General features: G+C 53.0%; 1 protein-coding gene across 1 annotated transcript; it reads left to right on the plus strand.

Annotated features, from left to right (window-relative positions):
- Positions 1-4,726: 4,726 nt before the first annotated feature.
- On the plus strand, positions 4,727-13,700 carry PAX1 (paired box 1). Its single transcript, XM_026487463.3, has 5 exons — positions 4,727-5,000; positions 5,454-6,083; positions 7,688-7,830; positions 8,381-8,603; positions 13,609-13,700. Exons 1-5 carry the CDS (start codon positions 4,727-4,729, stop codon positions 13,698-13,700), a joined length of 1,362 nt encoding a protein of 453 aa, XP_026343248.2.
- Positions 13,701-16,497: the final 2,797 nt, after the last annotated feature.

Consider the following 16,497-nt stretch of genomic DNA (forward strand, 5'->3'; position numbering starts at 1 on the left):
GTGCCTATGTGAACACATGCAAGAATGAACCTCCTGCAGAAGGTTCTAAGAAACCATTTCTTCCTGTAAATGGCACGGTTTTCCTATAGTTTATTTTTATCAACCAAATGTGACATTTAAAATGTTTCTACTCCAAAAGGAATGCTACGCATGTAGTAGTTAGATCCCTGCATCACAGGATAGAAAGTATCTTAGATCTTCATTTGCCACGCTCAATTTATCCGTGTTTATTTCTTGTGGAAGTTTTATGGCAGCTGTTTCAATTTTTTCCCCTACCTCTTTGAACGGAACCCGGGGACTGTTTTGTTATTCACGCGGAAAATACTCATCTATTCTTTCACTTTAGGAAAGTGACAAAAAAAATTTTCTTTGTTTCTTTCCTCTTGCATTTCCAACAGCAGCCAGTGTAGGCAGATAAGGCTCTCCACCCCCCCGCCCCCCGCCGCCGCCTTGACCTGCTTTCGATAATAAACATTTCCAGGATAGGAAAAAAAAAAAAAAAAAAAGGCGAGGCATGGCAAAGAACTTCAAGCCCACCTTGGTCACCAGCAGGCCGAGTGGAAACAAGCGGCGGAATAATTTCTAATCTCTTCTTCTTGGGGCTCTTATTTTAATGCTACTTGGTACCATTTTCAACACCCTCCATTTGGATTTGGTGTGTGTGTATCGGAAAGTGGAACGGCAGGTGCAGTCCGCAACTCCCCCACCCCCCTTCCCTGTGAGTCCACTTGGTAGGGAGCTCGCACCAGCCCAGCCCTCGGCGGGGGACCACCCGCAAAGGAGCCAATTCATCCTTGCGTCCTCCTTCCTCTTGCCCGCTCCCCGCTCCCTCCACCAGAGAGACGTCATTTCATTGCCTTTATCTCACGTCCCGGTTCCGACGAGCAAGTTTGCTGTTCGCGCGTTCGCGGAGGGTTTGCAATTCCCTCTTCGGGGTCAGCTCTTACCATTAGTATTTTTTAAGCGTGATGCGTGGGATCTCCTTTGCAAATGGGGGGGGGGGGCGGAGGGAGCACAATATAACCTGGTGCATAAAGTGCATTTGTAGCCTGCGCTACTTTTTTGAAAAGGGAAAATTAAAAGATTCGGTTTGACAGAGCTTTTAAAATCACAGCAAAAACTCGGGGACTTGGCTGAACCAGGACACAGGCGGGAGCAACTGCGGGCTCGTCCGAAGGAAGACCCAGGGTTCTGACCCTGCTTACTCGCAGCGTGCGCTGGTTCTGCGTCCCTGGCGGGAGGCTGCTGCCTACAGCCGTTGGTCGTTAGGCCCAGGCTCTGCCCAGGGCCCACCTGGGATGCTGCCTGTGTTTCCCGCCCTCGGGTCCTTCCTGGCAGAAGCGAAGGCAAGCCTGGGCGCATCTGGCCCCAAGGTTGCTTCTTCAGCCCAGCGGGACCCGATTTGGGCTTTCATAGGCGTTTTTAGGATTTTCCCGAAGACTAAGAAATACATGGCTCCCGGGAACACCCTGGCCTATTGCGAGTGGCATGTTTCGTTTGCACCCAAACGGTTCCCTGAGAGAGTCCCACCAAAAATTAAAGCGACGCAGGAAATATAAAGTAGGCGTGACCGTCACTCCAGGGATGACCCTGAACGACCCTTCCTGCCGCCGCCAGCCTCCAGTCCTCCGGGGGGCAGGCACTCTCTTCCTGCCACATCTTTAACTTACGATTTGGGCACGGAGTCTGCCTCTCCTTTCTCTCTGCCTTGGGAAATCTGGGTCAGTTCCCGAGGCCAGTCAGGTACCCTCGAATCCGTCCTTCGCCCCTTAGGACGTCCAGTCCTAGCTGGACCCGTCAAATCACAGGTCCCGGCGCGCTCTCTTAGCTCGGCAGCTCCCGCGCCCCTGGGAACCGTTCTTCCCTTGGTTGTAGGCTGCGCCCGGGGCGCTCCAAACAACCAAGCCAAACCCAGCCCGGCACACACATACATACACATGGAACTGAGACTTTCTTCTTCTTCTTCTTCTTTTTTTTTAACCTCTGCGGGCTCAGCGCCGACCATGCTGTCGTCCCTTTGGTCGTGCAGGGGACCAAGCTGCATCCAAGGGAAGTGGAGGAGACTTTTCCTTTCCTTCCTTTTCTTCGCCAATCCCACCTTTGGACCACCTCGCCCCCAGCCCAGCCCGCCGCGGAAACCTGCAGAGTCCAGCCGGAGGCCGACAGGGGGCGACAAACTGTAAGCTTTTTCGGGGGCCGGGCTGTGAGCAGGCTGTGACTAGCGCTGTGTGGTCCTAGCAGCAAGCAGCTGGCTGCTGGAGGGGTGGGGTGGTAGGGAGATGAGGAATGTGAAGTGAGGGCCGGCGGGCTCTGACACCATAAAGAACTCCCGGGCCCAATCCTCCAACCATTTCCCCCAGCCCCGACGGCCTTTGCCCAGGGGAATGAGCCGAAGATGCTTGCCTGGACTGCACCTCCTTGCGGCTCCTTGCCAGCCCCCAGAGCTCTGCTAGCAGAGGTGGGGTGATGGTTCCCTGATAGGGCAGTTGCGAACCAGCTCTCACTGTGGCACCTCTGACTTTATTTGCTCTTCTCTGAGCGTTGACTCCTCTCCTACAGGAGAAAAAAATGGCTTTAGCTGCTTCACCTGGTCTTTGGGGTGCACTGGGTTATGGATGCTGTGGTTCCCAGGTCTAGGAACCAATGTTTTTGGTTTCCAGCACCCGACTTGAAATCCAGGCAATGAAAATCTAGATCAGAGGCTAACAGGATCCAAACTACCTGGCGAGAACTAAGTGGGGGGGGGGGGGGCAGTGAGCATGCCACTCCCTGTAGCCTCTGAACCCTCTGAATCCCGTGTGTGCTCAGTTCTCTGTTCCATGCCCTTGCAGAACTCCTCGCTTTGTGCGCTTGCCTTAATCCAAACCTCCCCCTTCCCCGATTCGGTAACCCGACCCTGCACAGTCGTGAACAGGCTTAGGATTCCAAGTAGTTCCACCCTACCCACCTCTCACCAGAGTGCTGACTGTTCTCTTCCCCGTCCCTGTGGCCTCTCTGAAACTCCCAGAGCCAAAGGCTGCACTATGTTTTGTGCAGCCGGAGGGGAGAGTCCTCACCTCTTTTGAACCTGGGTTTTCCTTTTCCAGGGATAATTCTTGCCTGCGCCCCTCACTCTCTGTCCGGAGAGCCCAGGGTATATGGTGCAGACTCTCCTAATTGACACATTTCGACAGGTGGTTGATTAGGAGCTGCTGGATGCTCTTTGGTCCGGTAGCGGAGGGTAAGAGGATCGCCGCTGTTCCTTTGGCTGCGCTGGTCAGGTCCATGTGTGGCTCCGGAAGCGTCACTGCTCGGGCTCAGAATGCAGCTCTCCGCCGGCTCCCAAGCTCTAGAATCTTTGGGGACGGAGGACAGGGGAATCTTCTTGTCTCCTGAGGAGAGCTGGGAATCCTGAGAACTGAACGCTCACTGACCCCAAGCTCAGAACTCCCAGGTCCCAGCTTCCTCTTGTCAGTTCGGTGCAGAACCAGGAGGTTTCTCGCTCCACAACTGCTATTTCTTGGATCTCTCTGCATGACTCCCTCTGGGACTGCCATGGTTGGCAACACAGACTGGGAAGTTCAGAACTGGGCATTGACGCAGTTAGAAATGGAGAAGAGTTGACGGGTAATGCTAAGGCCAAAGAGTTCGGGGTTGTGCAAGCCCCCCTACGAATAAGGGCGAAAGGACCATTCAGTGACTTAACGAGGACCCCTGAAGCCTCGGTTGCTGGGTGAAAGATGAGGCTAGGTCACATGGGCAGGCAAGGATGTGGGGTTCCTGGCCTAGATGAAAGGAACAATCCTTCAGGCCTAGAAGGGAAGCTATGGTGGGCAACCTCCCACAGGCCAAACTACCAGGACAAGCCTGGGGTCTGCAGACTAAAGGATCCCTGTTCCTGGGCACAGCAGTTCACAATTACTTTCCGACTTGCATCCTGTGCCACCTATCAGAAATGCGTGAGGGTGAGTGGAACTGTCCGCAGAGAGACAGAATCTAGAATGTACCCTTTTCACATCACTGAAATCACACCACTACCCTAGTGGAGTGGGTGGCAATTATATATTTTAAAGATTTCCCTGAGATCAGGTTTGGGGTGCTGTCCGGAAATGAGACACACAGGAGTCTGCTCAACCACAAATCACTCTCCCCAACAAGCACCCTGCACTACTACGCTGAACGCTCACCACAACGCACCCTTGCCCGGAGCTGGAGCACTGGCACGACTCTTCCCATGCCCTACTGGGGGAACCAGGCCGTAGAGGCAGCCATGCACTAACGACCTTGCAATGATCAACTTTTACCCTCTGCTATCTTAGTGGAAATGTTAGTGGAAGTCGTAATACTAAAACCAAAACTAGTGCTAGTACTAATAGTAGTACTAACAAATACTCATAAGTTTGGAACGCCTACCCCATCATTCTCAAAAGTGGAGGCGTAAGGGGCTTTGAGGGGAGCCAAAGAGTGGAAGGTCCCAGGTCCGACTGGGGTTAGCGTGTGTGTGTGTGTGTGTGTGTGTGTGTGTGTGTAGGGGGATGGGTTGCAGAGGAGGGCCGAGGGGGGAGGAGAGCTGGAGGAGGGGGTAGAGTTTCAGGCCCGGGAGGGGGGCGCCGGGGTGCAGTGACGGGAACCAATGAGCTGCCAACTCGAGCGTCTCCGGCGTGACTGCCGAGATTGACGTGGAGGACACGTCAAATTGATCTCCGCACGCTGCAGCCTCCCGGTCAGACGAATTTCTCCTAATCGGATGAAGTTCACTCTAGGTCTGGGGTCGCGGGCGTGGAGAGTGTCCTGGGAGCGCCCGGCGGCGGCGGCGCCCAGCCCGGGGGAGGGCGGCTGCGCGCTCGGCGGCGGCGCACGGCGCGTTTCCAGCCCGCGGCCCGGCCGCCGCGGCTCTCAACTCGCGCGCACCCTCCCTCTATGCCTCTTCCGCGGCGGCGGCGCCCGAGCTCTCCCGGACTCTGCCGGGCCCAGCCCCGGCCGCCTCGGCGCCAGGCAGCTGGCTGGCCCGTGCGCTATGGGTAAGGGGCGAGCGGCAAGCGGGGTGAGGGCGGGCAGACGAGACGGGTTGGGTCCCGGCGCCTCCCTTCCCTCTCGCCTGCCCTCCCTGGAAGAGCAGGTCCCGGGTCCCGGACAAGTCGCGTTCTCCGCACGCCCCAAGCCATCGGGGGTTGGGGGTGGGGGAGTTCGGCGTGTCGCAGGAGGGGATGTGCCAATTAGACGCGTCAAAAGTCCAGAAAGGGCACGCAGGGCTGAAGCGCGCGACGTCCCCCTCTTCAGTCCCTACGCGGGCGCCCAGTCCTGGAGCCCGGACCCGGTCCGTTTGTTCTTACTGCGAGATTCTGAGGACCCGCCCGCCGATCACCTTCCAAGGCGCGCCTGGTGCGGCCCCTCGCTTGCTGTGGCCACCCTTCTTGGCTAACCCGCCGGTGTTTTCTCTCCCTCCTATTTACTCTCGTCCGGCGCGTCCGCAGAGCAGACGTACGGCGAGGTGAACCAGCTGGGCGGCGTGTTCGTCAACGGCCGCCCACTGCCCAACGCCATCCGTTTGCGCATCGTGGAGCTGGCGCAGCTGGGCATCCGACCCTGTGACATCAGCCGGCAGCTTCGCGTATCCCACGGCTGTGTGAGCAAGATTCTGGCGCGCTACAACGAGACAGGCTCCATCCTGCCCGGGGCCATCGGGGGCAGCAAACCCCGCGTCACTACCCCCAACGTGGTCAAGCACATCCGGGACTATAAGCAGGGCGACCCTGGCATTTTTGCCTGGGAGATCCGCGACCGGCTGCTCGCCGACGGGGTCTGCGACAAGTACAACGTGCCCTCTGTGAGCTCCATCAGCCGAATCCTGCGCAATAAGATTGGCAGCCTGGCGCAGCCCGGGCCCTATGAGGCGAGCAAGCAGCCGCCGCCGCAGCCGGCGCTGCCCTACAACCATATCTACCAGTATCCCTACCCCAGCCCTGTGTCGCCTACGGGCGCCAAGATGGGCAGCCACCACGGGGTCCCGGGCACTGCAGGCCACGTCAGCATACCCCGTTCATGGCCCTCGGCGCACTCGGTCAGCAACATCCTGGGTATTCGGACGTTTATGGAGCAAACAGGTCAGTTTTGCGGCCCTCTGTAGCGTTCCTGGAAGGGGTTGAATTGGAGATTGGAGGTGGGGGGGGGCGGGCATATGGGTAAAGGGTCACACTTGCCATCCTTCTCAGACCGAATTTGGCTCAAGGGAGGGTTCAGGGCTGGCCAGGGAGACTGAGGGTCTTGGGAGTCCTCGGACATCTTGAACTTTTTATGACAAATATGGAAAATATTTCCCAAATGGAAGAGCAATCGCCGACCACAAATTCGGAGGCCTGAAATTGCGCTTTTTCATTCTTGCAAAAAGTATGCAAAACCCTATCAGCAGATCTAAGCCAAACAAACCACAGAGTCAATCCTGAGACCCTTTCTTATGATCCAGATCTTTTGGGTTCCCTCAGCATTCCCCAGAGGATTCTGTTCCTCCCAGGCCCAAAGGCTCTTTTGAGTCAAAAGGCACAGGGGAGCTGTCTGGCGGGTCTTGTCGAGTGGTCTATATCTCCAGCAGGCCCAGCAGCCCTGCAGCTCCTAGAGCTGGGATCTCCCTTGTCAGTGCCCCAGGGCTACAGCCATCCTGGGGTGAAAAGTCACAAGGATTTGCCCTTTGCTTGCAATTTTAACCCAGCACACTGTCCTTCCTCTTTCTTGGCAGGGGTAGGGGGCAGCGAAGGGGGTTGGGAGGATGGTTTGGGGCATTGATTTGGGGCTCAGAAAGAACTTACATGGCCTGGGACTGAGTCACCAGTCTCCTCACAGTGTCCTCTGCTCCCAACAACCAGCCAGGGAATTGCGTGCTCTTAGGTGAGCAGACTCAGGACATGCGTAAGAAGCAAAATTCACCTTATCCCAAGACAGAGGAGGGCAGGCTTGAAGGAAACTGAATGCTTAGCTCAAGTAACAGTGGGGGGCTCCTTCTCTGAGGGCATAGCTTTGTTTATCTCGGGGACTCAAAAACCCTGGGCCACTTGCTGGACCAAAGTTCCCCATGGTACAATCGGTGGACAATTGGCCGGGAGGTGACCTCATCAGGTCTTCGCTCAAATCTGGAGTCTTCTCTCAGTTACCTGTGCACACACGTGCTCCGGGAGCAGACATGTGCCTGGGACGCAGGCGGATGTCTGGGTTGTTGCCTCTTTTGGGGGACCTGGGATGTCTCTGGAAGCGGTTCTGCATAGCCTTCCAGACATTTGTTGAGACTGAGAAACCCATATAATTCTCACAAGCCTGCTGGGGATTTGAACTTGGACCTTTCCGGTCGCCCTTTTCTGGACAGCGGATAGGCACGTAGGCTGAGTGCACCCAGCTCCGACCCTACAGGCCACCTACCTCCAGAGACTTACCGTTCGCGGGAAGCGGGTCGAAGCCTGGGAGGAGCGCGGAGCAAGCCTTTCTTCCCTCTGCCCCGCTAGGAGCGAAAGCGAAACCCAGTTCCCTGCCGACCCTCCGCCTCCGATCGCTCTCTGAGCTTTTGCGTATCTCAGGTGTTGCGGAGGACCCTACGCCCCCGCCAGGATATGAGCCCAGCCGAGTGCTTGTAGGCTTGTGTGGAAATGTCTGGGCCGGAGGACCGCGTGTGTGCCCAGCGCAGATTAGGATGCCCCTTCTAATCCATCCTGTGTCCCCGCAGGGGCCCTGGCTGGGAGCGAAGGTGCCGCCTACTCCCCCAAGATGGAAGACTGGGCCAGCGTGAACCGCACGGCCTTCCCGGCCACTCCAGGAGTGAATGGCCTCGAGAAGCCTGCCTTGGAGGCGGACATTAAATACACTCAGGTAACTGAGCTGCAGGCGAAGAAGGTGTCTTTCACTGGGGGAGCGGAAGGGTTGGCGGATGAGGGGAGAGTGAAAGAGAAGAGAAATCTCCCTCGGGCCAGGAAACGTTTTGGTGTGTCTGGCTGCCCGGCCAGCCGCCGGGAGCGTCTGCGCGTTATTTCTCTCTTTTTCTCAAGTGCGCTAGTCTGGAGGAGGCTGGCTGTCCAGGGAATTGCCTTGCTTTCTGCTAAGATACTTCTGTTAAAAAAAAAAAAAAAAAAAAAAAAAAAAAAAAAAAAAAGCTGGAACCCGGACCACAGATGGGAGAGGGCTCCCTTCTTCTAAATCCCAGTTGGTGCACACCATGACCCTCCTCACCTCTTAGTATTATTTATAACAATTTGAGTGGAAATCACTTTGCCAGAGTCCTTACTGGGAAAATGAGAGGCCAGGCCTCTCGTGGGGATAATGGACCGCAGGGGGAAATGAGGATCCCCTCGCTCAGTAATTGCGCGTGCTGGAGAAGACGGCGGATTGCCTGCTGCTGATTGTCTGTCCTCAATCCCTACAGTCTGCCTCTGGCCTTTCTGCGGTAGGCGGCTTCCTGCCGGCCTGCGCCTACCCGGCCTCCAACCAGCACGGCGTGTACAGCGCACCGGCCGGCGGCTACCTCGCCCCGGGCCCGCCCTGGCCTCCAGCACAGGCGCCCCCGCTGGCGCCACCCGGGGCCGGCGTCACCGTGCACGGCGGGGAACTGGCCGCTGCGATGACCTTCAAGCATCCCAGCCGGGAAGGTGAGGGGAGCGGGTGGGGAGGGGTCGGATGAATGGCCCTAGGGTTAGGAAGGGTGCAAGGGAGGAGTTTAAGCATGGGAGGTGGTGAGAGAGAGTCAGAGGCAGAGACGTCTCAGAGACAGATAGAAAGAGGGGGAGCTGGGGTGCTGGAGTGGAGTGGGTCCCAGGGATAAATCCTTCCTAAGCCTGTAGCTTTTCGGAGCAGATTGATTTATAACAGGTGTATGCCCTGTTCTTAGAAAGGCAGGCAGAGTTTGAGAGAGTCCCCAGGAGAGTGGGGACTGATTTGTACGGAGATAGAAGGAAGAGGGTCAGGTTGGCGTACAGGACTCCTAGATTTGAACCTAGCTTTGCGTCCTTGACCAAGTTATTGCTCCTTTTTGGGTCTTAGTTTATCCATCTGCAGAAAGATTCAGAAGCATCATCCAGGCTCACCTCTCTGTGGCTTGCAGAGCTTTGCCTTCCGTGGTGGACTACACCTGAATTCTTCTAGGCACTGCCTCTCTGTTTTGTTTCTCTCCTCTCCTCTCACTCTACTCCTCCCCTCCCCTCTCCACTCTTTTCTTTTTTTCCTTCCTTCCTTCCTTCCTTCCTTCCTTCCTTCCTGGCCCTGGTCTTTGATTCGTTTTCTTAAACATATGCTTTGGGAATGGAGAGAGCATTTCAATCATGTATCCCTAAGTCTAGACTCTTGAACTCTGTGTGATTTGGGGTCCTTCTTTCTGTGGGAAATGTAGCTGGAAGTTCTCCTCCTTCTTCCCCCTCCATAAATCCACTCCCTGATAAATCTACTAACAGATTTGTGGTGTTTAATCGGTGGTCAGCAGTGTGAGGGACATCTTCTTACACTGCCCTCTGGGTTCTATCTTTTTCTTATAACTTAGGAAGCGCTCACCTGCTCTTGAGTTTCATTTTCCTCATTGGTGAACAAGGGCCGGATTTGCTAATTTCAAACCTTCCTGCATTTAGGTTCTCCTGACCAGAAATTTGCAACTTCTACAACCCTATAGAAAAGGAAGGAGTCACCTGAGGGGGTCCCAGCCCTGGCAGTGAAGGAGACAGAGCACAAACTGGGAGGGCAGTGTGGGGCAGAGGGGTGTTCTAGATTACAAAAGGATCTTTACCACCAGATCTTCCTCACACCTGCCAAGGTAGGTGGTGGTGGGTAGTCAGGGGACAGGAGGGGGCTTCCTTCTTTGTGACATCCAGGCAAAAAGCTTTATTTCCATGTGGTTTCACTGAGATGCAATAGCATGATGAGAGAGAGAGAGAGAGAGAGAGAGAGAGAGGGAGAAGCCATTAAGATGCCATCAGTATCAGTCAAGTGGAGGGAAATTTTTTTCCCCTTTTCTCTTTTTCTAGAAATTAAACGTCTTGGGATATAAATTACAAAACTGAGAATTAGAACTTTAAGCTTTACATTTCAGGACAGATGGGGGGGGGTCTTTTTCATCTGTCCAAGAGATTTTGCTCAGGGTGTTGGAGTGCTGGAGTGGGTCCCAGGCATAAATCCTTCCTTGTGCTTTTGCTCAGGGTCTTGTTCTCAGCCTCAAATCTATCTGCTTCCTCAAGAAAGGTGTTATCTGCTAAATTAGGAATAGAAATGAAACTTCTCCATTACGAAAATAAAATTATTTAACTAAGCAAGTTCATTTGAATTAGAAAAGTATATCCACAAATTGAAATGATTTCCTCCAGGGCTGATCTCAGGGAGAAAGAAGACTTAAGAAAAAAGACTCATTATCTTCAGAATAATACCATCATTTGCTAACAGAGCCACTTTGTCCTGAGGCATTTCAGACTCTACTTTAGAAACACATTATGACGTGTAGGTAGCAATACAAAGGGAAAACACGCAGTTCAGAATTTTAAACTAATTCTAGTGAGTTGAGGGGGGATCTGTCGGTGGTTGATTTTCTTTAGAAGATACTTTCTTTCTGGGCCATTCAATGGCCCTGACTCACATTCATGTTCCTTTTACCAGTGTGTTTGCTTGTTGTTATGAAACGTCTCACTCATTTTCAAAATCCATAGGAATAATTAGCTATTTTAGTTCTTAAATTAATACCTTAATTTCCTGACCCTCAAAGTTTTTTAAAGATCTAAGTAAAGGATCATCGAATAAATCAGGCGCATCGCTGAAAATGATTTATCAAGCTGGCATACAAGTGTTACTGTTTGAACAGAAACATAAAAATCGTGAGAATTACATGCCTATTTGGACCATGGACTTTTACCCTTCTCACTGGCAGAAAAGTTGACTTCAAAGACCCTCCCCTGCCCCTTCCTTGCTCCTCCCCCACCTTTGAAAAATTACAAAGTAATAAGAATCACTGCTTTTAATTTTTCTAATCATTACTTACTTTAAATTTTCTAATCATTACTTAATTGTCTTCAAAGAAACTTATCCCATAAGACAATTTGCTATCATTAATTGTTTTTAAGAATAGTAGGAATAGCATTTACTGAATTTTTTTCAGTAACAAAAATTTTCTACTGAAAGCAATTTAATATTATGACTGCTCAGTAACAAGCAAATACTTTGATCATCTGGTGCATACACGCACAACACACATACAATATTATATCTGTCTATCTTCACATCCATCTGTTTCAATGCATCCTTCAAATCAGGTGCAAATGAACATTAACTGTTACCCTGAGGGAAGCCAAATCAAATGTCAAATTATGCATTGCTACTTATTAATTTTATCTTAGTAAAGGGTAGCAAGGCTGGGCTACTTATTTTGTAGGTGGGAAAGTATGATTTACATTTTCCATCTGTGAAAGGAAACTTTAATTCTTGGGGCCTGAGAGAAAAGGAAAGTTCCACCTCATCTACATTTGGAGGGGACCTGATATTCTTGGAATCTCAGTCCTCATCTAATTTCTTTTCCTAGCCAGGGCAGGTCCTTCTTTCTCCACACACCCCTTCCCAGCCTCTGGACAGGTGACAGACCCCACCAGAGGTTCCTGCAAGACAACTGATATTTACAATTTACAGTGTGTTTTCAGAAACCATCAAAATCTCATGGTTCTAAAATCCCTCCCAGAGGGGCTTTGGAAAGACTAAGGTTTCAAATATCAAATCTAGAAGATACTGCATATTCCTCAAAGAAAATATGTTTATATTTGTTAAACTCAACTCGAAGCTTTGTTCCACTTATCTCTGCTTGGAATTAGTTCTGGAGGGATCGGTCCTGAAAATGTTCTTTGCCAGAGAGCACTGGTTGCAGGCGTTTGCCTGAGAGACCCACCAAAGCCAACCAGGTTTCATTTGACCTGGCTGGGGAGACCCCTTCCCAGACCCCACCTCTGTTGGCCCCAACCGTGGTGCCAGCAGCCCTGTAACCGCAGTCCCAATATTTTGAAAACCCTTGTCCCCATTCCTGCCTCCTAAGATTAAATGAACCCACAGGGAACCTAAGCCGCTGGCTCAAGCCTCCGAGGCCCCCAGGACACAGCTATTCACGTGGCCCCGCGGGTGGGAAAGGAGGGGATGAGAGGTCCTATGGCGAGGGGCTGGTGTGGACAGAACTAAAAACGCAGCAACAGGAGTTGCCCCTGTACAGTGGGGTGGAATCTATCTCTGGGCCCCCCGGTGTTTATTTTTCCTAATTTATTTTCTCCCTCACGTCTAAGGCAACCGGCCCATGGCTGAGAAACTGCCTCCCCTGGTGTTTTCTAAATAGGTCCTCACCTTGAAGCGAGTGTACGGGATGGAAAGCAAGGGTCAGAAGACCTTGTTTTCTGAGCAGCCACAACTGTGTTTAGGAAAGAGAGCCGAGAGGTGGGGGAGAGCAGCGTGGTCACTGCCCCCTGAAAATCCTGTGAAACCAGATGTTGTTGCGTGTGTGTGTGTGTGTGTGTGTGTGTGTGTGTGTGGGCGCGCAGGCTTGCTTGCTTGCTTGCTTGCTTACGTGTCCGCTCTCGAACAGGGGTATCCCGCGCAGCTCCGCGCAGCTACCACAAGTTGCGCCTGGGACTGGGGCGCGGGCAGCTGCAGGGGAAAAAAATCCACAATTATCCCCGATCCCAAAGTGAGGTACTTCGAGCTCCCTCTTTTACAGGAGGACTTGCAGGGGAGAAGAAGAAAGCTGAAAATGGGTGCCTTTAGGTATAAACAACTTCAGCTTCCTGCAGGAGGAGCTGAGCGGCCAGGGGCTGGGAAAGGAGAAACAGGTTGTGCAATCGTGGCGTCACTTTGCTGGTTTCCAGAGGCAAAACTTGGGCCCCTTCCCAAAACCCTAAATAATAGAGCAACGCGCAGAATGCCGTCTGATCTGGCAAATTCACTGTCACTTAATCCGGAGGCCCATAGGCCCCAGGGCTTGCTGTGCCCGCAGTGGGGATAGCAGCTGCATTCCCGGGCCGCGGGGCAGAACGAAGTCGGCCACCCACGTAAAGCGCGGCCGCCTCCAGTGTCGAAGGGATCCAGGCCGCCGCGGGCCGTCCACCGGGGGCGGCTTTGGTGACCCGCTTCCCGCTGGGTTACCCCCTGCCCACCGCGGGCGTCCCGAGCCGCTCGGGGGACAGTGGACCTGATGTGCTGGCGGCTCGCCGGGACTGAGCACGCGGCTGGGATCTGGGTGGCGGTGGGAGGAGGGGCGCGGGGGTCTCAGCTCCCTGCCTCCTTTCCTGCAGTCTCGGATCTGAGAACCTCCCCTGACGGGCTGCCCTACGGACCTGTGTGTCCATCGCCTCCTTTATTGAGAGGGTGCGGGGCAAAGGCAAGTGCACTCGGGCTACGGTCAGGGAACGTTTGCAAAACGGTCAAGGCCGTGCTCGCTCGTGGCTCCTTTAAGGGGATCCAGAAGGATGGGCGCCAGTGTGCGCGTGGGGCCCTTGGAGGGCGCGGGTCCCTGCTTCCTTCTTCCAAACCCTTATAGTGTCAACCCCAGATTCTCGCGCTGTCACCCGCATTTGCGGACGTCCCAGGCCTCCAGGTCTCTCACTCTGCGCCCCGCCAGCCAGTGACCCGACGCCCCTGTGCTTCCTCCCACAGTGGCCGATCGGAAGCCGTCCAGCCCAGGCGGCAAGGCCCCGGATGGCCTCAGTAGCTTACACGGACTGCCCATCCCGGCCTCGACCTCCTAGGGCAGCGCTTCCCGGAGCCCGAGCCCGAGCCCGAGCCCGAGCCCGGAGCAAGAGGCGGACCGGAGGGCGGAGCGGGGAGTGCAGCTCGGCCTTGCAGTCTCGGTGCCGCGCGCGGGACCCAGAACAAACCGAAGAGGTTCCCGGAGCCAGCCCGCGGGGGGCCCGCCCCATCGGCCCCCAGGCCTCGCCCGGCCTTCTGGCCCGGCAGCCACACTTCCTTCATCGGCCAGGGTTTTTAGGCTTTTCTGAACTTTGGCTTTAGACTGTTGCACCCTCGTCCCGATCCTTGCTCCGATGTGGCCTCCCTCGCCCGGCCAGCCTCAAGGGTCTTTTCCTACCTCTCCCAGGGTTGTTTGGCACCTTCCCACCCTCTTCCCTTCCTCTCTCCTTTCTTTGCTTCCTCCCTCCTTTCTATCCTACCTTCCTTTCCTTCTTCATGTTCTCCTGCCTTTCTTCTGTCCTTTTAATTTTACTCCCCACAGTCTTCCCTGCTTCCCTTTCTCCTTCCCATTCTGCCCCACCCTGCTCCCTTTCCTGGAGTCCTGCTCCCCTTCTCTCTTTAGTATCTTTTACAGTAAGTGTCTCCGTTTCTCTTCATTCCTACTGCTTCCCGGACCTACACGCCTTCCCAGGAAAGCCCCAGACTGGGCTCTACCACAGCCATGTTCCGGCAGCTGGGACTCTAGTCTTCTCTTCTTGGAGCCCCCAGCCCTAATGGAGGGGTCTGGAACCTAGGAAATGGACAGAGAGGCCATGGCCTTTATTATATATTTTTATATTAATGAACCCAAGCAACCGGATAGAACCAGATGAAGTATCCTGTTCTCTCTCTCTTTTCCCAGGATATTGTCTGATAATCTGTATGTTCTCAGTGCCTACTGGCTGAGCTTCTCTTTGCTTCCTCTGAGAGATGATGTCACCCCAAAGAAGATTGGGGTAGGAGTAGGGGCCATTGGGTCATTGGTATTTTCTCTACTTAGAAAACTGCACGCCCTGGAGGTGCTCCTTCCCACCCCTCCACACCTAACAGGAGGGAATCTGACACAATGTAAATGCATCAGCACTGTTTTTGGTTTTCAGGGGTCAGCACATTTGTTACTTTAAACCACAAACTGCTTCCGGGTACAAAGGTGCAATCTGGCTTTTGGTTTGCAAGAGGATGAGGGTCAGAAAAATCCAGAAAGTGTCTTCTAGAGCTGGACACGAGAGCTGTTCACAGCTTCCAAGTTCAGGCGCACTGGTGGCGGGACCCTGGACATAAAACTGCAATTTAGTAGTCATAAAAATGTCACTGGTGAGAGTGTGACATCACCTGTTAAACATGGCTGCCTTTGAATAAAGGAAAGCATCTGGAGAACGCTTTGTAAGAGTGAGCAAGTCTGTGTCCACTCTGCAGTGTCGTGTAGGTTGACCTCACCTACTCTAGTCCCTCAGTTCCCAGCATGAACACTATTAAGATGAAATTATTTGATTGGTTTATTCACTAGCACTCACAGCCTGGGTTGGGCAGGAGGTAGAGGGGAAGGCAAAGGAGGAACACTTTCAGGGCTCTGCCCCAGGAAACTCCAGGGAAGAGAAGCACTGTGCAGAAATTACGCTAACAGGAGGCTGATTCTTAGAAGAACAAAGTGGGCAAAAGACAGTGAGCAGCAATGAGGACTTTTCTGGAGCATTACTAACGTTCTGAAACTGAAACAAAATTATCCCAGTCTACCAAACCATCTAGGGATTTCTAACTACACAGGGGTCTCTGGCTAATTGTTTTGTTTTTCCTTTCCATGTTTGGCTTTCTCAAACTGACAGAAGACATTTTTGAATTGAGGATTTTTCTTGTAAGTGGAGCTGCCTGTTCCGACTAGTGGAGGGAACCAGTGGGGAAATTATTTTTATTATACCTCGTTGTAGTCATACGCATGGAAGGAATTAATTACAAAACAATATCTGCTTTTGTTAGAATAGAAACTTTTGTTTCCAGGTTTTCAAAGGCTCTTGCCTTTAAAAAGTTCCATTTTATAGATAGGAACATTGAGGACCAGCTATTTGGTTTCTTTTCTCTGGACCATACAGCTAACTATAAATTGCAGGGTTTGGGTACAAAAACTAGGTGACAGCATCTCATCAGAGAGCCAGGATTGGGGCTTGAACTTTGAGTCTGGGGTCCTTAGCCTTCTGTGTCAGCATTCCCTGCAGAGATGTTGGTCAAAATGATAATAGGAATAAAGTATGAAAAGGAAGCATGTTTTCAAGTCACTAGTCCTCTCAGCTGTCCTCATGTACTTAAATGAGCTTTACATGTTCATGATTTTCATGAGTCCTTGCTTGCTGCCTGGAGGAAGGCATCCCCCTGCTTTCTGAAGAAACGAGAAGACTCTGGGTTTAGCCTGTCTCCAAATTGTCATCATCCCTATTTCCCTGACATTTTCCACTTTTGTATTTGTGCTCCTGGAATTAAGGGTGAAAAAGCGGGGAAAAGCTACCCAGGAAGGATGGAAGACACTTACATTGTAAATGCCACCTGCAAAGGGCAGCATGTTCCAAATCTGTCCCCAGTGGTTCCCCATATCCTGTGGCTGGAGATGGACCTTTCAGAGTTCCTTGGCCCTGGGGTGAGCTTTCATGGAGCATGGGCAGCATCTAGTCACAGAGCCTGCCAGAAGGCTTTGACATTGCATGTGGGATATGCAGGGACATCCCTTCTCCCTTGAGGTCTTGGGCCATGGGAAGTCCCAGTGAGCTTGGGTTAAATCCTTGCTCCACTGCAGTGTGACCGACGGAGGCTGTGACCTCTGAGCCTCCG

This window comes from Ursus arctos, unplaced genomic scaffold (assembly GCF_023065955.2).
Source record: "Ursus arctos isolate Adak ecotype North America unplaced genomic scaffold, UrsArc2.0 scaffold_16, whole genome shotgun sequence".
In the NCBI taxonomy this organism is placed as follows: Eukaryota; Metazoa; Chordata; class Mammalia; order Carnivora; family Ursidae; genus Ursus; species Ursus arctos.

Bases quoted from the DNA above. Each gene is read 5' to 3' on its own strand.
- PAX1 (XM_026487463.3), top strand. From the start codon at position 4,727: ATGAAGTTCACTCTAGGTCTGGGGTCGCGGGCGTGGAGAGTGTCCTGG. The intron at 5,001-5,453 runs GTAAGGGGCGAG...GCGCGTCCGCAG, and splicing joins GGCTGGCCCGTGCGCTATGG to AGCAGACGTACGGCGAGGTG. The intron at 7,831-8,380 runs GTAACTGAGCTG...CAATCCCTACAG, and splicing joins CGGACATTAAATACACTCAG to TCTGCCTCTGGCCTTTCTGC.